Consider the following 25,148-nt stretch of genomic DNA (forward strand, 5'->3'; position numbering starts at 1 on the left):
TCGGCAAGTTATATAGAAAATTTGCAAAAGACCAAATTAAAAAATTTGACAGGCTATTTAAAATGTTTAAATAATAAAATTTATTTATGGAACATAAGCAAGCACATGGTCCTTAAAAAATCACCTTTTAATTTGCTACAATTTATTATTCATACATAATTATTTTTAAAAGCTTTTCCCACGCATTCCTTAAGTCTCCCGTTTTTTATTTTTATTTCTTATTGGCGACCTGCGTGCGTCTACGTTGAATTTTTAGAAGAGGTTTTGCACTTTGTTTTTTTAAAAAATATTTTTTTTTTGCTTTATTTTTTAATTTAGTTCCTTTTGTTTTCTTTTACGATCTATTGTTTATCATTGTGTAGAAATTGGAAATTGCGCTCGCAGCTTCGATTTGCTTACTGTCGTTTCTGTTTGTCCATTCTAAATTTATATTTGTTTTGTTGTTAGCCAAGTTCTTTGTTTTGTTGTGTGGTTGTTGAATTCTGTTTGTTACTTTGTTGTTTATGTTAATCATGACTTAATCAATATACTGCGCTAGCCAACGGAAACCCTCGCCATAGCCCTGTCGCTTCAGCACGGAGCACATAAACAATTCCAATGGGCGACCAGGCAATTCGGAGCGTGCAACTTTGCCCTGCGATGCCGTAACCAAAAAAATAATATTAATTAATTATATTCAGAGACAATATTAAACAAGTGTAGCTATACCTTGCCGGTCGTTAACTGATACAGTCCGAACACATTTCTCAGCTCATCCTCGCTGGCCGCGCCAGGCTTATCAATTTTGTTGCCCAATATGAGCACGGGGCAGTTGGAGAGCGCCTCATCTGTGAGCAGCGAATCCAGTTCGTTTTTGCTCTCCTGGAAGCGGCCGCGATCCCAGGCGTCTATCAAAAATACGATGGCATCTACAGCTGGGAAGTAATCCTTCCAAACACGACGTGCTGCAACAAAGCAAACATAAATTAGTAACTGAACAGTCGACTTATCTAAACAGCCCAATTACATGACTAAATCAAACACAAACATGCCGCTCCCGCCCCTCCATTGCTATCAGTCACGATTTTGATATCATAACGCTGACGCTCGACTATTTAGTGTCTCTCACGCAAAGCAAATACGGCTCTGTCTAAAAATCGAGCGTAACGCTGACATCGCTACTTGGGCTCTATAGACCTCTAATGTATGTGTGATATACGTGAGCTGCGCCTCGCTGCTCGCTTATCAATAATATATGTATGTATATGCATGCACACTCGCTAGCCAGTTTGCGCCATCTAACACTTTCGAGCTTTATTATGTAGATTTGCATCAACGTAAAAACTTGAGCTATTCTTATATATATAAACAGTATATAGTATACTAATATGCATGTGCTTATATTTGTTGTTGATCTTGTGCAGTTTTTATACTTGTTATGGCAAACTAGGCCTGTTTGCTTGATATAGCACATTTTATAACAATTATTCCAGGCACAGTGTTTAAGGAAATCAAAGTCAATGGTTTGATTTACGGTCTAGGCCAACATATTATATTCAGGTTCGGTTATTGAAATCGGTTTTGGTTCAAACCTTTATATTTTATATTATAAAATGTTAATAAAAGAACAACTCGATTTGCCTGTTCTACTGAAAATTGAATTTCGAGCCGATTGGAAAGCGTTTAAAAGTTTATCGCTTGTTAGTTTTTGAATATTCTACTAGAATTTACAGTGAATATTCATTGATCCTATCACAAATGCTGTGTATTTTAAGATTTCTTAAAGCCAATTTACTTTTCAGTAAAATTTTCGTATAGTTTGACCGAGTATCTAACAAATGACAATTGGCGAAATAGTAAAAGTAAGGATTAAGGTCGTATCCGATCAAGGAAACTGTCCGTTAGTAAAGTTTTCACTGTACAATGAATTGGGCATAGCTATTATTATTGTATAACACTTACAAGTGTTTGTTAACCACAGTAGCAAAATTGTGTTCAAGGCCAAACTATTTATAAAGGCTTTAAGTTTCAAGCACATGTATTACTAAGTTTCCTATATGGTAGATATCTGTTCTGTCGTAATACAGATTAACTATGCCTTACATGCAGATATATCTATTTATATCTATAGACATTTTCTGTTCTTGTTTTTTGTTAAGAGAGTGAACGCAACAACTGGCAAAAATTACAACGTGTTTCGCTTTCTGCTAGTATGGGTGCCCCGTGCCCCCCTGTGCTATATTTTACGCTGATTGTTTTGTTGTTTTTCTGTGCTGTCTTTGTGCTATGTATATGCATTGCGCTATATTTAGACAAAGAGCACGTTTTAACATGCGCATTATTTATGATTTTAATAAGGTCTTAGATTATTGAATATGCGGAATGTTTTTGAATTGTTCCGTCTTTTATCCGAGATTAACTTACCCTGAGTGTGTCCACCCAAGTCGAATGTAGTGAAACGCATATTGCCTATGGACAGCTCCTCGGATGCTAGGCGGGGCAAATAAAGACGATTTATTGTAGCATATAATCAAGAAGCTGCATTTAAGACTTACTTGGATGCAGTGTTGGCACATGCTGCGCCAGCTTATCATCTTTGAGCATATGCAATAATGTGGTCTTACCAGCATTATCCAAGCCAAGGAACAATAGTTTGCCGGACTTTTTCCATAGACCTGGGTATTTCAAATGGTTTTCAATGATTATTAATATATAATTCAAATAATAATAGCCTGAGCGTTTGCCAGTCAATGCCAATGTTAAGGTCAAACCGACTTAACTAAATCGACATTAATTAAAAACCAACTGCTTCACCAATACACGCATAAAATTGACCCGCATACAGCTGAAACATTTCGTTTAGCTTTTGTTGTCTGCTTCTGCTGTTGCTATTGTCGTTGTTGTTGTTGTTGTTGTTGTTGCTGATTTGTTGGCAAACGCTCAAGAAAAATCGCTCATGTAGCAATGTCAAATTCCATTTGGGCCAGACGCTTACCTAAGTATCCGAGAACACCCGTGAACCAGTCCCAAATGAACATCTTGGCTTGTGCTGTGGTTTCTTGCGGGAGTAGCAAAAGGCTGAGTGTGTGTATGTTGGGGGGAAGTGCGGTGCTTTACTGAAAAATACAAAATAGAAAATGGGGTAAACACAAAGCAAGACACGGAGAATGTGAATATGCGTAGCAAGTTCAATGTCCAGCTGCAGTGAAACACGACGCGGCACTGTTTTTGTTAATAATAATCAATTTTCTGTCTGGTTCGTAACCTAAATGCGACCAAAGTCAAGTACTAATTGTATAGCAAACGCTTAACGTCCGGTTTTTTGGATTCGAGTGCATGCAGCCTTGACATAATTAAAATGAAAAATGCTGTTGCGCTCAGGAAATAATATCTGACCGATTATAATTAGGTTAAAAACCTGTTTAGGTTCTTTGTCAAGCTCTAGGCAGCACTTTCTTTCTTTGCATGCGTGTGAGCTTGTGTGTGTTAGCGACTACGGCTTTGTATGCATGTATGTGTATTATGTACGTGGTTAACACGCATAATACTTTGTAATTTTCATCAAATTTTTGTTAATTTCGTAATCTTGCACTTTGGAGCTAGGCATACTCTGTGTGCCCCACAATTATGTCAATTTGCCGCACCCTTGGCGCTCGTGCCATTCCATTTATTGGACTGGCTTTATATGTATAAAAACAGCAGACATGACAATCTGATTTTGCACTACGTGGACACACACATTTCTAGTTGCCTCTGGATTCGGTCTTTTGATTGCACGTTGCCGCGTCGCTTTGCTGCACTAACTACAATGGATAGCTGTATAATATGTTGAACTATGCGTGTGCATTAAATGCATTTTTCGTTTATTATTTACGAGTTATTATTATTTATTACTTTTTCTGCACACGTTGTATCGAATCGTTCGGAATAAGTTCAATCGAACGACTCACTAAACTGAATGAACGAATGTCGTTCATCTAGTTCGTTACAAATAAGAAGAAGGAAACACTCAACATGTTATCGGACTGTTTTTAACAGTGAGGAAATATTTGCTCGTAATATTCAAATTTCTGACTCAAGCTCTAAATAACAGTGCCATATAAAAATAATAGAAAACATGTAAAGCCTGTAAACTGATATTTTCTATATATTCTCTATTTGCTGTTAATTTAAAGTGAGCTTATCGATATATCGATGAGCTATCGACTTAAGTACAATCGATAATAATTTACTTAACAACGATAGTGAGTAAAGTTGGTTGCAATTAACCAAAGAACGTTATTCGGCTTAGAGCACTGGCAAAGTGCGCGCGCATTTTTAAATATTTCTTTCGAATAAGGAGAGATAGTAAATAAGGTGCTATTTCATATATGTGATTGTTGTTTTTATTCGTTTTAATAGCTTATTGTACACTTCGGCTATAGATGAAATTTTTTTTCAAATCCATTCAATTTTACATTTAAAAAAATTGTAAATGCTTTCCATGTACGTTTGCTTCACTCCACTGTCCGCATCTTCTGCAAAATAATATCCTCCACCTGGACTCCATCGGGCGTGTCGAGTGCATATAGAATTGCCTTGGCCACATCGACGGCCTGCAGCTTGGGCAATTCATCGACGGCCTGTGAGTAAACATTCAGAAAATCGGTGTCCACCATGCCAGGGCAGATGCTCTGTGCGGGCGAAAGAAGACACGTCACATATGTTTGCATGCAACATGCGGGGCGCCAAGCGCCAAACCCTTCTGCCAGTTGGGTGCAATGTATGCACTGCATTTAACTTACCGTTAATTTAATATTTAATTTGAGAAAATGTATTTCCTGGCGCACCGTCTGGCAAAGTGCTGTAATTGCATGCTTCGTGGCGGGATAAACGCTGAATAAGGGCACCGGCACTTCCGGTATGCGATGGCCCAGCACGCTGTCGCCAATCATGAGAGAAAGAGAAAGAGAGAGATGGAGTAAGAGAAGGAGTGGAAATCGAAATAAGTATGTTTGAGATGGAGAAATAAGTAAAGTCAACGTTGGTATGCAGTGAAAGAGCTTGAAACAACTACAAATGCGTTTGGCAACTGCAGAATCCATCACGCAAAAAATGATGGTCAACAGCTGTCGTTGATTTCTGCGTGTGTAAGAGGCGCTAGCCTGTGCAGGCAGTGCATGGACCCGGCACCGGCACCCGGAACCTCAATCCGGCGAATGCTGTCGTTGGGCATTTTATGCAAACATTGCGTAAACTTCTTTTAATTTAACAGTGTCTGAGGCAGTATTAAGTGCAAACAGCGGTGCCAACTGGAGTCGTCGTCCAGTGCATCCTTATGCAATTTTAATTAATTAAGTCTTAATATTATTGCATTGACATTAAGCGCAATGCATATTGACGGACATGCCCACAGCCACGCCCACACACCCCTACCGGCCACGACGTTCGTTCATTAGCAACGTCCCAACGCATCCGTACGCCTTTTGTCGTTGTTTTCACTGATTATACTCTAGCTAATGGTATAGTTAGTTTGTCACCAATATGGTGACTTTTCAAACAATATTGTGTATTTACACTTTATTAGTATTAATAGATGTCTGTCCTATACGTCTGTCGTAACGGATCCATAGTTAGGCATAAAGAAAGATGTTTTATAAAAGTTTGCTGCCTGACCAAGTTTGTAAGAAAAAACGTATCATACGTCTCTATAGAAAAATCAGTCAAAAAATGAGTTTCTTTAATGCTTTTTAACATATCTGTCAAATCTTGCCAAATCGCACTACTATATTATATAAGGCCTATACGAACAATCGGTCAGACATCAGGCTTTTGTGCAAAAGAGTTTTTACAAGAGTATTCAATCTTCGGCGTGCCAAAGAGACGTCTTTCTTTTTGGTTTATTAATTTGTCTTTTTTTTTTCAACAGCATTCACATTATATTAATTTTCTCATTAATTAACGTCGAAGCTCGTGAGTTTTCTTTTGTTGCACTCCGCACGCTTTTGCTCAATTGTATTTGATTACGACGGGCATCCCAATATATACGAATGCCTTTTTCTTTGCTCATTAAAAAAGCAAATTGTGCACCGCGCCTGGGGACAGCAATTTAAATTCATTCGCAAACATGTGCCAACGGCCAGGCAAAAAATATGCATTTACGTATAAATAAAATAATTATGAACGATAACGAATTGCTCTACTTATGAAGAAGACTGTGCCTGGGGCCGAGCTAGCCCTGACTTGTTAAGCCTGTGGCTGTATGGAGTTGCCTGCTGATTGATTTGACCAATATTAAATAATTTGCAATTGATTTTGATTGCCCAGCTGCAGGTTTGGTTTTGCTTGACCAAATGTTGAATTTGGCATAAGTCTGGCGCACAGTGCGTGTGCGCAATTATATAAATTATATTTAATTGTTTACAATGCTAATTGTTAAAACCTGTTTATGTGTGTGTGTGTGCGTGTGTGTGCTTTTCAAGTAAGTTCCATTAAAACGAAATTAATTGAATTTTAATTTAAAGCCAAAGCGCGCATCAAACGACGCGGCTTAATTTTGATTTTAAATGCGCTGCGCATTGGAATTCATGAAATAAAAATCAGCAGACATACACAAATACAAACACACCCACACACACACACATGCACAGAGACGAATGCACATTTATATGCAGGCTGCTTAATGCAAAATACTTAATTATGTTGAATAATTGAGTTGTTGTTGTTGCTGATATTTGCGGAAACACTTTCGCCATGGCGATGCAAATGCAAAGCTTTTAATGCACAGAGCAACCACAAAGCAGCATTAACAACAACAACAACAACAGCAACAACAACAACGGAACAGAACAGTAATTGCGGGAATCGCAACATTTAAATATCAATAAATGTTTGCTTGTTTGTGCCATGGCTTTTAATTTAATTTAAATAACGCGCAATCGTCTCGTCTCCACACAATGCCGAAGCACAGCTCATGAAAAATGCATGTGCTGCCCAACACTGGCCAATCGCACTATTTGCACTTTCATTAGCCCCCTAGACACGCACACACACACACACACACACACTCGCACTCACACACACACAGTTATACACAATATACTAAATACGGACATAATTTTCGCAAATGCTTTGGCACTCAAGGCAACTTTGGTCAGTTGTTTGTCCATTGCAAGCAACTGCTATAAAGCAAATACAAGTGCAAACTGCGTGTGTGTGTGTGTGTGCGTGTGTTAGTGGGTTTCAGTGTGCGTAAGTGCATTGTGATGATGCATGACCAACAATTTAAGCCTTAGACTCATTTTGCTATTTTAGCTGGACAAACATCATTTACAAAACGAAAACACACTCTCGTCCCTTCAAACTATGCTAAGCGATAATTGTGCTAATGCTGTAGTCCAATCAGGCAATTTGAATGCAAATTTGTTGTCATTTGCAGTCGAGTGTATTGGTTTTGTGACTTAGCGGCATGCCTAACGTGTGTCCTATTTAATTATCGAACCAAACTGACAAGCTAACAGCAGAGAATTCTAGCCAAACAATATTCATTAGCATTGGACATTTTAGCTATTGAAGAATATCCCAAGTTAATGAAATTTTTGCGGAAAGTTGCCAGAAAGAGGAGTTATTGATATAAATCTTGCTTGTTTTTAAAAATCAAAATGAACGAAGAAGGCTAAAGCAAGGAAATTTACATTTTTAAATGATTAAGTATTGAGTGTTGAACAACACTGGATGATTTCTCTTAGTTATCGGAAGCAGAGCTTAACATATCGTTAAACTTGATGGTGCTGGAAAATATACTTCGCCAAGATATTGCAAATTTTACAGCATTTGTAAAATTAGTAAAGTGTCGCTTTTGTTAATCAAAATCGACTCTCAAGTTAAATGTTGTTATTTTTAGCAATATTTGTTGAATTGTGTGAATCTTGTTAATAGAAAATTAAAAAATGATTTTCAAATTACCTGTTTATAACGATAATGTGGCAGCGCACCTTTGTTGCCGCCATATGCTTCAGAGTTTCGCGCAAACAGCTCGCGGTGGCGACCACATTCAAATCGAATAGTTCCTTAATGTCCTTGGTTGGTGATTCTAGGAGTGAAGCATATTGCAGTTTTTTTTTCGCATATTTAGCTCAAAATCTGACCGGATTTACCACTCAGAAAATTCGCCTTAAGTATGCCCGCATTGCAGACGAGCACATGTATGCAATAGAAACGCTCGCGTATCCAGTTGAAGGTGCTGATCAGCTGTTCATCATCGCTGAGATCGCATTGACGCGCAAAGATTTTGCCCTCGCCAGTCACTTGAGCGTTGAGAGCCTGCAACATCAGTTGTGCAGTGATAGTTATTTCAAAGAACTGAAAACTGGACGCTCACCTCGATCAGATCGACGCGCCTGGCCAGGCCCACCACAACCATGCCAGCATTGGCTAGAGCTAGCGCCGTGCTGGCACCAATGCCCACCGAGGCGCCGGTGATGACAGCCACCTTGTTGCGCCAGTAGAATCTGTCCATGTCGATAGATAGATAGACAGCGCTCGCCAGAGATAACCCAACAGCTGCGTGTGCCTTGAGCAACTGATCTCGGAGGCTGTACGCTATCGCACCCAGAGCAATCGCAACAGTTGCCTACTCGCTCGGTCGGCGGCTTTGCCAATTGAATAGTTCAGGGTCTGCGCTCGCTTCGATTGACTTTGCGGACTTGCAGTTATCGCGTTTTAAATTTTTTACAATTAACTCTTGTCATATTGTCGTCTACTTTTACTTACCTTGCTGACAGTGTATTGCACTGGCTCGAGTCGTTTTGCAGCTGGGTATTGCCTGTATACCCTGTATTCTTTTCTTGATTTAAGGTGCATGCAGTAAGAGTCAGTAGAGGCAGCATATACATTTTTTTTAAATTTGGTGCCAATAGTTTTATTAAAATGTTATAAATGCTCTCAATATATTTGATACACATATCTAGGCAATACCCGTGTACAAATCTACAGCTGATGAACTGAATTCTGTGTGGAAATAGCCTGAAGATAAATTCTGCAGGTCTTTATACCATATGGATATTTGAATTTATTTAATGCAGATTGAATGTGGACCTCCAGCTGACTAAGCTTATATATTTGTATAATAATATATTGTAGTTATATGCTAAAATCCATAGTTCTCAGCATAATTAACAGGGAATTTTGTAGTCAGGCATAGCAGTCATACCTGTTTATTTTTCCTAGCATTTTCTTTGCAGCTTGTTTTGCAGAAATTTGATACAAAATGAAATTCTCATTTTGTGTGGCGGCTTTGGTTTTGTTTTGTAACTAATCTCCAGTGGCTGACACTTGCGGCTTATGCATTTCCATATTGCACAACTAAATGAGGACAGTGGGCACTCGCTAAGGCAGCGGGCTCTTTTCCAACTCAGAGTCAGAGTGCGCACTGTTGCCCGAGCGATTTGCCTACCTAAGTATGTATATGGGTACATCATGTCTATTACATATATTTTATTTGCTTCTGATAGTGCCTTCTGCTTGAAACGGTTTCGTTCATGCGGTAAACCTTATCATATTTTTGTTGTTACTCAACAGCAGCTTCGGTTTCAGCTGCCTGCCGCATTCTTATGGCCTCCCAGCAGACTGAGAGTACTTGCCACGCCCGAGTGAGTCCGGAGCAGCAAAGCTGCTGTCAAGCAAATCAGAGATGATATTTATCAGCATGCACTCGAAAGCCTAGAGACCTATAGTAGACAATGAAATACCTCGTCTTAAAAAGTGCCAAGGGTGATTTATGTAATATTAAATATGTTAATATTAATAAATAACAATTGTCCGAAAGTCCTTAGACGCGACAAACTCTGATTAGTCTAGTGCCAGTGTTGGTCAACGTCAGCAGCTTATTGCTACTTTAAAAGATAAGCTTTACTTTTTCTAATAACAAATTCTTGTGCTGTTTAAATTACCAGACAGTCAACAGAGCGTAGAGAAATCTGGCGTGAATTAAATACCTTAAGGTTTAAAACCTAGTTAAGCGTGCGAATTTGATGTTAGATTACGACTGAGTTTATAATATAATTTCTAAGAATAACTATTGTGTCTTACATTAACTTAGTAAAATATACCCGAACTCACCTGCAGATGTTGGGTATAACTTGTATGCAGCAAGAAAGTGAAGCGGCAATTGTAAAATGCAAAATGCAATTCAAAAATGCATCTAAAAATGCACTCGATTTGGAGTTTGTCAGTGCAGTGTTGCAGATGACAGCAATAAAATGCAGGTGCTGCATCTCAAACCGAGACAAGTGGGTTTTATCTGTGCAATTCAATGGTCAAGCCCATGCATTGGGTACAGTTGACGACACTGTTAACTAACAGCGTCTATGTGCAATCTATATTACATTTGCTTTGGCTGCTCGTAAAAGAAACTTTGATTAAACTTCAAATAAACGAAGGCTGTCGGCAATAAACAGTCGCTGCTGGGTATTCAATTTTATTTGGTGGTTTTTGGCACCACACATACATGCCACACAAGCACCCAACGCCACAGCTGGTGGCATAGTCATCAAAGTGGCAGCCATTTAAGCTGTACAAAAGCACAATTGCCAACATTTTCAATGCGCTTCCCCACACCGAAATTGATAGAAAATTGGCAGGCAAAGTGTTTTTAGTTTTGCAACAATTTATTTGTTCTTTTTTTTTTCTTTCTTATTTTGATTCTCCGTTCGACGTTGTTGTTGCACGTTGGGGGGGATGCCTCGAAATAAAACAAATAAATGGCAAAAAAATCGCGCATCGTGGTGAAATTTATTGTTGCATACTTTTCGGCTCAGCGCGCTGGCATGCAAAAATAAAATTGTTGTTGCCACATGTTGGGGCATGTTGTTGGTCTTGTTTATTTTTCGGTTAAGCCCAAATATGCATTTTTCATGGGCTGTGCGCCGGCTGCTTCTGCTGCTGCTCCTGTTGTTGTTGCTATTGTTGTTGCACTCCTTTTAATTGTAATAACATTTGTTGGGCACACGATTTAAATTGCATTTATGTTTGGCAATTGGTCTGAGCTCTGCTGCTGTTGCTTGGCTTTTTATATAACTCATACGTCACGTTGCCCGCCGCCGACTGTCGCCGCTGGCGGGATTTTCGCTTTCACAATCTAATAAAAAACGCGCTCGCTGCCGCAAGAATAAATTGAAACAATGGCAACGAAACAAATCAACTGTTCGTCGTCTGGCGTAACGAGGCCAAATTAAATTACAAACTTTTCTTTTAAGCAAGCAATTGAATTGCTTCATCCCCACGCACACACACACGAACACACACACACAGTAGCTGGCAATTTTTTTGTGTGTGTCTATTGTATTTAAGTGCGCACACACAGTAAAACTCTTCGGCTTTTGCTAACAACCTCAACAATACTATAACTAAAAGTTTTCTAAAATAAAATACCATATGGTTAAACACAACCTGCGGCTAGGGTTTCTGCAACTGAAAGGCCTTGGCTATTTTACAGCAAACTTAATCTGAAGCGTTTTTCAATTAGTTTTAGCATCGTCAAAGTAGTCAAAGGCGTTAAAATTCTGGAAGTTTTTTTTTTGGCAATAAAATTCTTTTACATGTTAGCAGCGATTCAATATAATGTTACACATTAAAAGAGCTGTCTCCGATCCTTTGTAGTACATATATAGTAAGGTATATGTTAGGTTTTTCTGTATGCCTATACCTTTCTATGCAAGCTACTCATTTAGTTTTAAAGCCATTTATATCATATAGTAAATTTATCGGAATTATTGCTCGTAAATTAAGATCCTATATAAATTTCTTTCATTTTAGAAATCACAAATATTTTTAAATTTATTTTAAAGCTACATTAAATTTTATGTTTGGGTTTTATTCATATATTCATATATCCTAGCTAGGGTAATTATACTTCGTCACCTCAAAGAGAATAATTCTCGTTTTGAAACACACTCAAATACATTTTATATCCATTAAATCCTTGTGTAATTAACGTAGAAGTTGTGCCTGCAACTAATCATTAATCAAATGTGTGCTTAAGAATTTAATTAAGTACCTCGCCTACATTTACACCTTTATAATTGACACGTAGACAATAGACGACTGTTAAACAATTATTTAAGGCGCACGCATAGTCTGTGAACAAAGGTTGTTTTGTCGACTGTCTGAAGGGGAGGCGGAGGCAACTGCCGAATGTTGGACCCAAAAACTATGCCAACAATTTTAATGTTAAATGCCAGCCGGTATTAGTGGTTATTGTTGTTGTTGTCGTTGTTGTTGCTGTTTTTATGTAGAGACAACTTTTGATTAAATTAAAATTTATTTTAATTAAACAAGCGTCGCAAATGTCTCATTTACGCTTCGATGATGTGACAGGCAACACACGCTTGTGTGCGAGTGCGTGTGTTTGAGTGTGCGTGTGTGCCTGTGTGTGTGTGTGTGTGTGTGTCTGTTTTTCAATGGCAGCAACAAATTTGCTTTTAGCTCGCATGTTTTGTGGTCTGTTGACAATTTGTGCCCGCCCAAAAAAAATTCTTTTTGCTGACATTTTTTTGTTTGCAACAACAACAACAACAGCAACAAGCAAAAGTGCTACAGTCGGATGTGCCTGACCAGGAAATACCCTTTAACTAGCGTCAAGCTGCTGTTACAAATACATCCACACTTAAACACACCTACACACTCAAAATTGCACCCCTTAAGCTATAGCAAGCCCTATACTATGGGAAATGCATTCTTGCATAACTTCGGTATTTAAAGTCCGATTTATGAAATGTTGTGGGCATATATACTGTTCCTTAATGTACGTGCATTGCGCAAAATACACTTTATTGCCAAAGCGTCGTTTCTTGTATTTACAATCTTGGGAGGAACGGGGCAGTTTTATCTACAAAGTGATATTTCTCGATCTTTCGCTATACGAAAGCCCACATATAACATTTGGCCCATAGCTCCGAGACATGCTCACTTCAAATAATATCGATATCGCTTCTATCGATTTCATGGCAGCAAGCGACGATTATCGATGATTTCAAATTAACCTGATGGGCGTGGGTTATACATATATCTAGCTTTTATAGACTAACAAACATAGCAGATCTTCGTGGCTTTTGATGCTGATCAAGAGTTTATATACTTCCGTTAGATACTTCCTTGCGCCTGTTACGTACATTAACTGTAAGCCATCATAACTTTTTTTTACGTAGTATAACAAAAGCAACTGTAGCTTTGTCTATTTAACACCCAAAACTATGCAAACCATTTTTAGCTGGCTGACAAGGAAGCTAAATAGCGCATCATGCAGGTGCGGGTTGGTGGTTGGGGCTGGGGGCGTGGTTGTTTCTACTAAGTGGCGCCTAAGCTCGCGCTTAAGTGCAACTAATTAGCCTAGATTTTGGGGCAAGTACGCATGCAGCTGCTAAAGGCTGCAATAACATGTAAGTTGTTGCTGTTCTTGTTATTGTTGCCTGTTAATTGCGCAACGTTTGCCGCTAAGCAGCGAACGCAGCCAGCGTAAAAACTTTTTGGCATTTGCCACGCGAAAGCGGGCTTGTTGTGGCACTTTATTAGCTCTGCTCCTGCTTGGCGTGGCTATTAATTGATGTTATTTATGACTGACAGACATTAAGACATGCATTTGTTGCTGCTACTGCTGCTGCTGTGGAGGAGGCGCACCTGCGTCTGGCCATAAGATGTGCAATGTTATTTTCATTACGTGAAAACTTTGCGTTTACTTTTGCCACACAGCTAGTTGCAAGTGTTTGGCAATTAGATGCAAGCATGTTGAGTATTTCGGCTGCTGCATTCATTAGAAGGTTTTGTGGGAGGCTAAGGTCTTTTGGGGTTAACATTAAAATTCCCCTTTAAAGTAGTAACTAGGTTATGCCTTAGGCAGCCAATAGCCAGGCCAACTTACACTAATATCCCTTGCAAGGGATTTTTAACGAGATCTAGAACGCTTTAGCTATATATATTTCTAAACTGTTTCAACAGTCCATCTATCTGTCTGCTTCTATGCAAACTGATCTCTTAGTTCTAAAACCATTTTCATTTGTTTTTACGATATCTGACAATAGCTTCGATATTAAACTTTTATATGAATACACTTTACTCTTTAAGAAGGTATTATAAATTTGTCAAGAAATATGTAATGCAGAGGAGACATCCCTAAGGCCATAAATTATAATTATTGTTGTTCACCATCTACAGCCGAGCTATTATAACCACGTTCTCTTGTTTATTTCTGGGCAAACTAGTCTCTCGAATTTAGAGCTTTCTTCAGGAAATAGGTCCTTCTTTCTATTGCAGGCAGTAGATATGTCGTTCGGCAATGATCTTCGAACTTCAATTTTCTTATGTATTTTCATTAAACTTAGCACTGCCGAGCTTCACTTCATTCTTAACTTGCAACACCTATCAGCAACGGAATAGTATATCATATAGCTTCTGTTGGAAGAACTGATTTTACACAAATTCTTTCTCATCTGAGCTATATGATATACTAGTCTATTACTTATTAAAGTGTTGCTGTCTTAGTGAAAAGATTATAAATAAAGCTTATGAAAATAAGGCTGCTAGCCCAAAAAACTGTCGCCATTTCGGTTAATGGCTTCAATGTTGATTTGTGAGCTGTTCTGCCCTTTCGCTTCTTGTACCCGAGCTCAGCAATTGTGAAATGTGAGTAAAATCTTATAAATATTTGACTTTAGAATAATATATATAGTTTAGAATATATAGTTTAGTATATATAGTATAGTATAAAATGCACAGATTCGTTCCCATAAGCACACTTGGTCATATGTCTGCAAGGGTATTCAAACTTCGCCATCGTCAAAATAAAATGTAATTTCTCTGTAATTGCTAGAAGCGCGCGCTCGTGCATGTCGCCGGAGATTCTGGACTGCGCTGGACTGGACTGCAGGACGTCTCGACTGCTGCAGGCATAAATCACGTGCGCCGCACAAGAAACTTTTGATTTGTGAAATCAAAAGCTATTTGCTGCGCTGCAATCAGCACAAACATTGTAGCAGTAGCAGAAGGCAGGAAAAACTTTTGCTTTTTGGCATTCGTCAGATATGGATGCCAAGCAGCAGCAGCAGCAGTAGCAGTTGCAGCCAAATCTAAATCCAAGTCCATATCCAAGTTCTGCTCTGTCTGAAACTTTTTCTCTTGTTGTAAAGTTTTTAATAGTTTGTTGGCGCTTTCGCTGATTTGCTGTTGCAAACTTTGTCGCTTTCTTTTCTTATTTTTTGTATGTTTTTGATATTTATTTTTTTTGGCTTAGCAGCTGATTTAAAGCAGACAGAGTGTAATTCCTTCGAAATGCATTCGCTAAATTTCAATGGACCGGCTAATGAAGCGCCTTGAAGCTAGCATCTCTAAGCCAGTCACATTTCACTCAAGCCTCTCAAGCCGCAATATCCCTAGCCTCCCGCTCTCTCCTGCTCACTTGCAGTATTCTTTACCAACACACTTAATCTCGCACGTGTCCACTATAATTTGGCTTTAGCCGCACTGCGCTGCGCCCAGAACTATGCTAAAAGAAGCTAAAAGTGTGTCAGACCAACAGCATTTAGCATAGTCACAGCATGTAACCGAGACACAAAAGGCACGAGAATTTGTCACAATTCACGTAGGCTGCAGGAACCATAAAAAAAAAAAATAGAGAAGAAACTGTGGAAAAAGTGGAAAATAATCAACTAAAGCTAAGTGCACTGATGGCAGCGGCAACTGCGACAAACTGTGCGCACTGCCAAATGAAGAAAGAAAGTTCTCATACTATGTGTGCTATCTCTGTCTCCCACACTGCATCTATCCCACTCTCTCACTGTCTTCCTCTCTCATTTTCCCTCTGTGTCACTTAATGTGTGTGTTTTTTATACCCTCTTGACTTGAAAGGGATTCATTCATTTTTGCATATTTTGGCAACTGTAGACGAACACTCCCGGAGATTGACAATTGTGTCTACTTCGCGACCGACTCAAGTTCATATTTTCGCTTGAATTTAAGTGCAGATAGTCTTATGACCAATTGAAAAAGCCGAACTGCTGCTTCTTGAAACAATTACAAGTGATTTCTGACAACTTTAAACAGTATTTTGATTGGACCAACAGCTAAGCTTCGTGCAGGGTAACTGCTGGTCGGGTAGGCTCGTGCACTGGCATTTGATTTCTTTTTCTTTGCATTCCTTGCAGCATTACGAACAACTCGTAGAAAAGTAGTTAAACTTAAACTTTTAGCTGCTTTGGCTGACATAATTTCTACTCTGCCCGCCTTTTGAATGATATATACAAAATGCAGTAATAAATTTGCACAAAGTATACAAGAACTTTTCGGCAAAGTATGCCGTCACATACATACACACATATACTTATACACGCGCACACGTACACACTGAGTTATCTGTATGCACATATGGTTGGCAGGAAGAGCAGCTGGTAAATGGACTAACTGGCTAATGCGGCGTATGCGCATTAAAGTTGCGTTTTCTTCAATGTGGGAGCTCAGATAATTGGCGTCTTTATGTGCACAGGTACAACTATTAGTTTGAAAGGTCACTAAAGAAGCACATAACAGGCTGACATTGAGTTGATTAAAAAATATAAAATAAATTGTTTGGTTTGAGCCAACTCTCTGCAAACAGTTTCAGTTCTTGAAGCTTTAACCCAGTTGTTGGCTAAAGCTTGTTTTGTCGTATATAGTTTTGATCAATTTAATCAAACAATTGCCCGTTGTACTGAAAATATTGCAAGCCTTACATATTTTCATATACCAGATGCAGGCTAAATTTAATATATCAACAAATTTGGTACTCGCGAATTTGTTTAGATGAATGCCATGGTTCAGCCCAAAGCAATTTGTATTTTGGGCTGGGTTGCCAAAAAAATATATTTATTTATTATTACTTTTGCACAGCTGGGTTAGTTTAAGGTTTGTTTTATAGTAAAATGTTGGAGTTCAGGGCTTGCAGTCTTGCACAAAATTATATATGTTTTATATCTATAAATTATATGTATAAATTTAAATTTAAATATAACTTGAGTCCAAAAAGCACGGCTGTAAATCGGACTTAAGTCAAATTTTCTATACCATAAAGTAATTCAATTTAATATAATTTTCTTATTAAGCTGAGCTGGTTCCAATAATTTTTTTTAACCCATAATTTAACCAGTTCATGTATCCGAGGATTAATGTAAATTTTCTTTTAATGCATTTATATTGTTGAAATAAATAATATCTTAAAATATATTTATTTAATAAGAGTCTCGGTTTATACAAATGTGTCCTCTGTTAAGCGCTCGTCCTGGCTGACCTTCAACGCGGGACATGCTGTTCGTGCACATTTATTTTCATATTAACTGTTGGCTCCATGCTTTATTTACTTGCATTTGAGCCACAAATTGCTGCACATAGTTTAAATGCAGTTAGCCTTCGCGACAGACCCCCTTCTCGGTCTCTCTCTCTCTCTCTTTCTCTCTCTCTTTCAGACTCAACCATTTTGGAAAAGTTCAGGGCATATCAGCACGTGCTGCCCAGATTCATCTCAGTCAGTGGCAGTCAGCGCACAATTTCTCCATTTAAATGAGAAAAAATTGTGGAAAATTTGTAATGCAGGCGTTTCGCTTACCCCACACCCCGTGCCCCGCTCCAGCTGCTGGTCACGAGCTGTTTTTGTTTTATTTTTGGTTTTGTTTTTGTTTTCCAGGCTTTTGCCAGTCAAGTCAAGTAAACATGACGTGCGATGTCTAATTTTTTTACTTCTCTACTGTTTTTTTTTTTTACTTTTATTTTGTTCATTTTTTGCGAATGCTGCGTTCGCTCTCTCGCCAGTCGTTGACTCCGTGAGGCATTGGCTCTCTCTCTCTTTCTCTTACGCCCGCTCTCTATCTCTCTTTCTGTCGTTTTCACGAGCGCAATATTTTACATTTTCATGCATGACGCGTTTAATCACGTGATGCATATGATTTTCAGCCGCTGAGGGCAGACGCAACACTTTTCCCCAGTTTCTCAAACTCATATTCATGCATACAATTCCATCAGCATGAATTATTATGCCTTGCATACTTTTCAGCTGCCTTGAGTGTGTGTGTAGGTATGTGTGTTTGTTGTTGTGTTTGTGTGTGTGGTTGGGCTTAGGTCTTTGGCGCTGTCTGCTGTCTGCTGGTGGCTTTCTGTTTGGTGGCCCTTGGCGCCTTTACGAAATGTCGCCTTTTATATTTTTACTCTATTCGTTTCTGTTGGGTTTGTTTTAAGGTTCTCTTGCAGAGGGTTGGGCAATACTCCACTCGAAAAGTTGTGGATTAGAGCGTGTAATTTAACTAAAAAGAGCACTTCATATACGACGTATTTGTAAGTGTTTTCGGTGTTTCGGGGCAATGTGCTTTTAATTTCGCTCACTTTTTGGCCAGAGTCGAAAATTCTCATGTAATTTATGTGCTTAACTTTCACACAGTCGGCTTGGCTTCTGGCAGTCACAAAAAATAGTCATAAAAATTCTCGACATTTTCACACTTTTGCGCCTTTTGGCCAAAAACTGAAAATGAAAGCGAACAACCAGCCAGTCCAGCAGCAAACCAGCCAGCCAACATCAACCCAAATATATTCAAGTGAATATTTATGAGCGACAAAAGTAGCATTTGTGCTTTGCATTTTGCTTTTCAAAATGGCGAGCGACTGTTATACCCTGTCATCTGTCCCTGTAAATGGACAAGAAGGGATAGGTTCACTTTGTGAAAATGTTTATAACTGGCAGAGGAAAGCATCTCCGCTCAACATCAACAGCTTAGACAACCTGGCTATGTCGGTCTGTCCGTCCATCTGATCGATCTCAGAAACTAGTATAAGGGCTAAAGTTGTTCAACGCAGGTCTTTCTAAAGCCCGCAGATCGAGAGCCTTGAGCTTTCTTACACATTTTAGCCCAGCAAATTTCATAAAGTTCGAACTCTGAATACCAAAGTTATTCAAGAACCGTGTGGGGCTAAGAAGAAAGAACGCATTGCACGGTTTAGGGTATCTGCTACCAGGGCACTCCCGACTAGACCACTCTTCTTGTTATTGTTGTTGTTGCTGTTGATGTTTCTGCTGCTGGTGCTATTATCCCCACGTTATAGCTGTAAGCAACAGTCGGCCAAAAGCGACGGTCAGCGTCAACAGCTTTTGGCCAGCTTTTGTTGATGCTGTTTTTGTTATTGTTGTCGCGCTCTCATTGTCAGCATTTCCGACGCTGATGGGCTTATGCTTTTGGGCTATATTACTTTATTCGCCATTGCTGTCTGTCTCTGTGTGTGATTGTGTTTGTGTGAGTGTCGGGCCTCTAACTCTGCGGTTATGCGCCTCACACAAACGCCCATTCATGACTGTCATGAGTTTTCCGCAATTGATGGTCTAATTATGCCGCCAACACTAAATTTCATGACTCCGGTGGTCGAGCCAGTTGTGGGGCTGTTTGTGGCATGCTGGCAGACAGAACGCATGTAATTTGATGGAAAAACATTTGCCATACACACACACATATTCAGATACATATGTGCCCAAACTATGACTAAACGGTGTGTTCGCCAAGTGTGAAAGATGCCCATCAGCGATTGCCCTTTAACAGTTTGACAGTAAACGTTGGCAAGGATGGCTTGTGCTTCATATTAGAAGGTCAGAGTACAGGCATTATCACTCAAGTACTCGCATTATGGACAGTTTGACAGGAACTGAATAGCAGCTGTGTCCTGTGAGCTTTCAATTAGGGTAAAAGCATAAGCCATGCAATGGGTGTTAATTAGACTAGCTACTAAAAAGTGACTTCTTTTATGCAGGTATAATTTACAGTTTGACAGGAATAGCTATACCCTCATAATTCAAAATGGCTAAAGACCTAAACAGGGTGTGGTTTAATAACAAAAACTCGATTAACTTAACAAAATAAAGTGCTAACCATTTGACGGTAAGTGTCTTATTAACAATAATAGCGATAGACATTTGTCAGATGTATAAATAAAACTTATTGGAGGGTGTTTAAGAGATCCTAAACATTGTCTTTAAATTCAGAGAAGTTTTACAAACTATGTTTATTGATAGCTTGATGTAGATTATAAATATAAAATGGATAATGCATAAAATGGATGGGCCTTAAAGGGGGCTAATAAATAAATGTGGTAGAGGGTATCTAATAAAGCGTCTACACGTATCCAGGTAATATATAATAATATAATAATTATTAACAGTTTGACAGACATTTGAAGGTAATGCTAAATAAATTAAAAGTGATGGATATTAACACTAGGTATTTAAAGGTGATACGTTTAAGTATAATTGGAAGTTGTATAGGCATCGCTAAGATGGGCTAACAAAAAATTATAAGATTGAATTCAAAAGACAAATCAAAAGAGTTTCAGAGCAGGGCATTAGCTACCGAAATCTTTTAGATTAACTCTTAAAAGGCAAGTTTGACTATAAAGTATCTGAAGCTTATACATTATACGTAAACATTGGGTATGCGTGAATAATTTAATAATATAAACAATCCAGTAGCTCTCAAGATATTTGAATAATTACACAATAATATTCGGCGCTTTAATTTACGTCAATCGGGTTTCCGGCAGCTTTGTTTTTGTAATAGACCTACCGCAAAGTTATGCAAATTAAATTGTTCGCACTTAATAATAATTATATGCATATTTATGAGAACATATAATTATGTATACAAACGATTGCTTAAATATACAAGCCAAAAATAAAAAAAAAAATAAAAAATACCAATAATTAAATGCAAAAGAAGGTAGAGCAAAAGTGAGCTTAATTAACTTAGATCAACAACAATGCTGCCTCTCATCTGATTTCTACATAACTCTATAATTTCAAAAGCTCGATAGTTAGTTGATATCTGTGTTTTCGCGTGGCAGGTTCTATTGAGAGCGGACGACTAGATATTATTCAAATGTCTTTCAATTGGCAAACATTACTGTTGAGCGTGTGCCTCAGTCAAATCGGGGCGCAGTTGTTTGAACAGCCGTCGACGTTGACAACAACAAAGTAGGTCGTCTATAGGCATTGCTAAAGCGGGTCAATCTATTGAGCAGCCATTTACTTACAGTGTGACTTACACAACCTATATACAGGGTGCAGACGGTGGCGCCACACAGCTGCCAAATCATTTGACCGCTCAACGTGCACCAGCAACACAAATTATTAAGGCAGCGGAGCAAGAAATCACGGATAGCGATGCGTTGGCGCCATTGTTGCAGCAATTGTTGAGGCAAACTATGCCAAATTGGCAGCAGGCACAGCGACAGCAACAACAACAGCAGCAGCAACACTTTTTTGTGTTTGAAAACTCGCAGCCTGTGCAGCTGGCAGGTCAACAGCCTCAAATATTACAAGAGTTCAATGGCGTCAACGTACGTCAGCCGCAGCAGCAGCAGCAGCAGCCCCAATCGACATATATGCCGCAGCGGCAGCAACAACAATTCACTCAGCTGCCAATTCAGATGCAACAACAGCAAGCAGAACAAAAGGAATACACACAATATTTACAAACAGCGCCAAAAATCGCATTGGCGCCGCCTGCAACAGCAACAGCAGCAACACCAATACCCGCAACTCCCGCAACACCCGCAGCAGCAGCAGCTTGGCCGCACGGAGTTCGTTTTGTGGCGCCAATTGGAAGTTGGGCGAACAGTTTTCAGCCTCCGTAAGCCAATAACTATCAAGCATAATTGTATTTTTATTATTCATTGTTGTTGCCGCCATTCAAACAATGCATTTATTAATTAGCTCACCTCAAGCGAATAACGCGACGATGGATGCGTTATGCCAGCGCTGCTGCGACCCGGTGGCGCCACCAGAAACGCCCTGCGCATGCTGCAACACGAAGCCGCTGCTGAGCGCCACACTGCTTAAGGCGACAGCTGGTTAGTTGATTTTAATTAAATTGCTTGGCCCGATTAATAAAGATACGCAGCGGCTGCGAAAAATGTGTAGCATACTTTTTAGCTTCTCGATAGCAGAGAGAGTGTGTAAGTCGAGTGCTTTATTTAATTGCATGTGGCAGCAGCTGTGGCAAATGTGAGTGTGTGTGTGTGTGTGAATAGAAAAGTTTTACAATATGCGTCTTATCTGTCATCAACGGCAGCCACGCCTCCGTCTGCTGCGTCCAGTTGACTTCTATTGCCGCTGCTGCTGCTGCTGCTGCTGCCATGTTGTCCAACTTGAACGGCAAACACAAAAGCGACTCATGCAACTAAAAACAATTTCTAAAAATATAAAGCATGCCACAAAAAACCGCAACACTTCATGTTGAGTGCGACGTTGCAAATTGTTTGCCACTGTTTGTGTGTTTGTGAGCATGTGTGTGTGTGTGTGCTGTCAGCATGAAAATAATAAATAAAAAATCTGCTAAAAGTATGCTGTTCGGTGTGCTCCGTGTCTCTGTGTGTGTGTGTGTGTGTATGTGTGTGCGCGAGTGTTTCTACTGAAAAATGAAAGTGCTGAAGTGTTGCCCATTGTTTTGTGTCAACGCTAAGCGCAATCGCCAGACAGCGTCAACAATGACTCAAGCGAAGAGGATGACGACGTCAGAAAGGTGGCAACAACACGGGTTTTCTTATGGCTTTTAGCTATCATATGATTTTTATTTTTTATGAACTCTACAAATTGTATCTGGATGTGAAATGCGTATCAACAGACATTTCTCCATTTTTACCTGATTTGAATTTATCCTTTGTTAATATATTAAATAAATGTTATAAATTGACATAACTGAACACGAGTTGTTTTGCTCTCCTTCTCTGAATATGTATTTCTTATGAATTAGAATTAAAGACAACCACGTGATATTTGCTAATGTATCTGCTAAAATTTTAAACATTACATTTATATGTATTTTATATGAAAATTATATAATTAATCATCAAAACTTTACCTATCTTTGGTATTCGTGACTTTTTTGTGAGTTATCAAACTCTCAAATGTGGTTTTAAAATTGTTCACACCAAAGGAAATATCTTCAACTTATATATATTCTTGATCAGTAACGGGCTTATTATTATTTTTGTAGCCAATATATAGCATAAGGACTTAAGGCTAAAGAGAGAAGATTCAGTTTAGAAATGCCCAACAGGCCGCGAAATCGAAGTGCAAAAACCAATACAGACTAAGACTATCTAATGGCTAAAAAATAATAAAACATAAGAATCTTAATACGAGAAAGAGAAGACTCTAAACGGAATACACTGTAATTATAGTCTTAAAAGAGGAACCACAACTGTTGATGCAAGGCAGCGACGTTTGCATGCTCTGGACTTTGGCTAAGACAACACTACTTCCATAAAAGTTGCTATTAATACGAAAATAAATTGAAAGCAATTACACTGTACAACATGAAACAGTGTTAATTCAATATATAGAAAGACATGGCATATCAAATAATCTAGTTTAGTTGTGGTTAGTCAGCTTTTAAAATGTTAACTACCCAGGCACAGAAACGCCGGCACCCCTTGGTCTGGCCCAAGAACTACATTAAGGAGCTGAGTGTAAAGGCTGCATCATGTCATGGTGTATAGCCTATTTATTTCCGAGAGGTAGATGTAATTTCATGCTCGCTGCTCGAAATGGACCATAATCGGGTAGCGTGGCTAATTAAATTCTAAGCATTTGCCAGCAGCTGCAAGTGCAAACACTAAAAAATGTTTTAAATGGCAACAGAGTTGCAAAATCCAGCAACAAAGCGACAGGGCACAGCTAACAGCCAGCCAACCTTTAACCCGCCAGCTTCTAAGCCCAGCCCCAACTCTCTCCAATCGACAATTTCAATTGCAGATCCTGGACCCACACACGCCCCTATGCAAATGGCAAAGCTGCCTCAGTTTGTGCTGACAGCTTTTGAACTGCCTGCGTTTGTTGTTGTTCATGTTGTTGTTGTTGGTGCTGTTGTTGTTGTCGTCGTTGTTGTTGTTGTTGTCATTGTCATTGCCGTCTAAATTAACCGTTTCGTTACATCAGCGCACTCCTTGCCTATATCCTTGTGCGTTACCAGTTGCCAGTTGCCCGGGCTGCTTGACTGACTGGCTGCCTCCAGCCTGAGATGCGACTGCGTCTCTTGTTATACACTTGCGAAGGGAATTCTAATTTTGTCACCAATTGTGTTACGCATAGTAGGATACGTCACCACCTTATGAGATAATGATATATATTCTGGATCAGTATGAATAGGCGAGTCGACTTATGTTCGTCTGCCTATTTTCATGTGCCTTTGGTTGGAATCGGCCGAAACGAATTATTATCATATATAGCTTCAATAGGAATTGAATCAATATAAACAAATTTTGCATTTATTAGTTTTATCATGCTCCTGTTTATTATATATTTATATAGGAAGAACAGGTCGAACAATGAGTTTTTTAATTTCTATTCATTGATCAAGTTAAGCAACCTTAAGGTTAGCTATTCTCTTATCCGTATCGGACTTTTATATTATATGATTTCCACAGGAACAATCTGTCCAAATGATTAGCTTATTTAAGCCATGTACTCACGTGGGTATTTCAACTTCGGCGTGCCGAAGATAGCTTTGCTTTCTTGTTTAGTTTCAAGTTTGTATGTGGCAGTCGTGCGTGCCCGGGCGCTTGCCAATTGGCGCAATCAGGCAGCGACTTTAGACAACGTCGCCGTCAACGTTGCCACTGCCGCCACTCGACTGCGACAGTTGGCTTTGTCTTCCTTAGGAGCTGATCCGGGCGCCGCCGTGATTGCCATTTACAATTAGCGCGCGGGTAAACATAGAAATTGTATGGCCTTTAAAGCGGGCCCACTCTCTAATGAACAGGTCCCCGCCTCAAAGCAGAAAGACGGCATCAGCTCCCTCACCTCACTATCTCTCTTTCGCTCTCTGTCTCCCTCTCTGTCTTATGTGTGCGCGTAAGTATGGAATTGGAATAATGTACTCGTAATTGGATATGTGATTAATGAGCCATGTGCGCGTTCGCCTTTGACTCATCACACGTGCTGACTTATCGCTGTCAACGGGCGGTCCCATATCACACACGCACACACACAAGCACACACATTCTATGCACTCGTTAAATATTTCCCGATTAGCTAACCTGACTGCAATTATACAATTATAGAACTATGATATTTGATTTAAATTTCAAAATTTGGTTTGGCTTTTATACAAAGAATAAACTGAAGGGGCTTTATTACA

The 25,148-nt window shown here is 39.2% G+C and overlaps 2 protein-coding genes across 2 annotated transcripts; both read right to left on the bottom strand.

The window, feature by feature from the left end:
• Positions 1-56: 56 nt before the first annotated feature.
• Positions 57-3,949, bottom strand: LOC115761365 (GTP-binding protein SAR1b). The gene is made up of 6 exons (XM_030703114.1): positions 3,874-3,949; positions 2,975-3,095; positions 2,535-2,654; positions 2,404-2,469; positions 709-944; positions 57-634 (listed from the first exon to the last, which is right to left on the bottom strand). The coding sequence occupies exons 2-6, from the start codon at positions 3,015-3,017 to the stop codon at positions 518-520; spliced, it is 582 nt and encodes a 193-aa protein (XP_030558974.1). The 5' UTR covers positions 3,018-3,095; positions 3,874-3,949; the 3' UTR covers positions 57-517.
• A 401-nt stretch (positions 3,950-4,350) lies between these two features.
• On the bottom strand, positions 4,351-8,649 carry LOC115761371 (farnesol dehydrogenase). The gene is made up of 5 exons (XM_030703120.1): positions 8,339-8,649; positions 8,115-8,280; positions 7,924-8,050; positions 4,764-4,899; positions 4,351-4,652 (listed from the first exon to the last, which is right to left on the bottom strand). The coding sequence occupies exons 1-5, from the start codon at positions 8,474-8,476 to the stop codon at positions 4,476-4,478; spliced, it is 744 nt and encodes a 247-aa protein (XP_030558980.1). The 5' UTR covers positions 8,477-8,649; the 3' UTR covers positions 4,351-4,475.
• Positions 8,650-25,148: the final 16,499 nt, after the last annotated feature.

Source organism: Drosophila novamexicana, unplaced genomic scaffold, assembly GCF_003285875.2.
Source record: "Drosophila novamexicana strain 15010-1031.04,08,12 unplaced genomic scaffold, DnovRS2.1 tig00000485-arrow-pilon, whole genome shotgun sequence".
NCBI classification, from domain to species: domain Eukaryota; kingdom Metazoa; phylum Arthropoda; class Insecta; order Diptera; family Drosophilidae; genus Drosophila; species Drosophila novamexicana.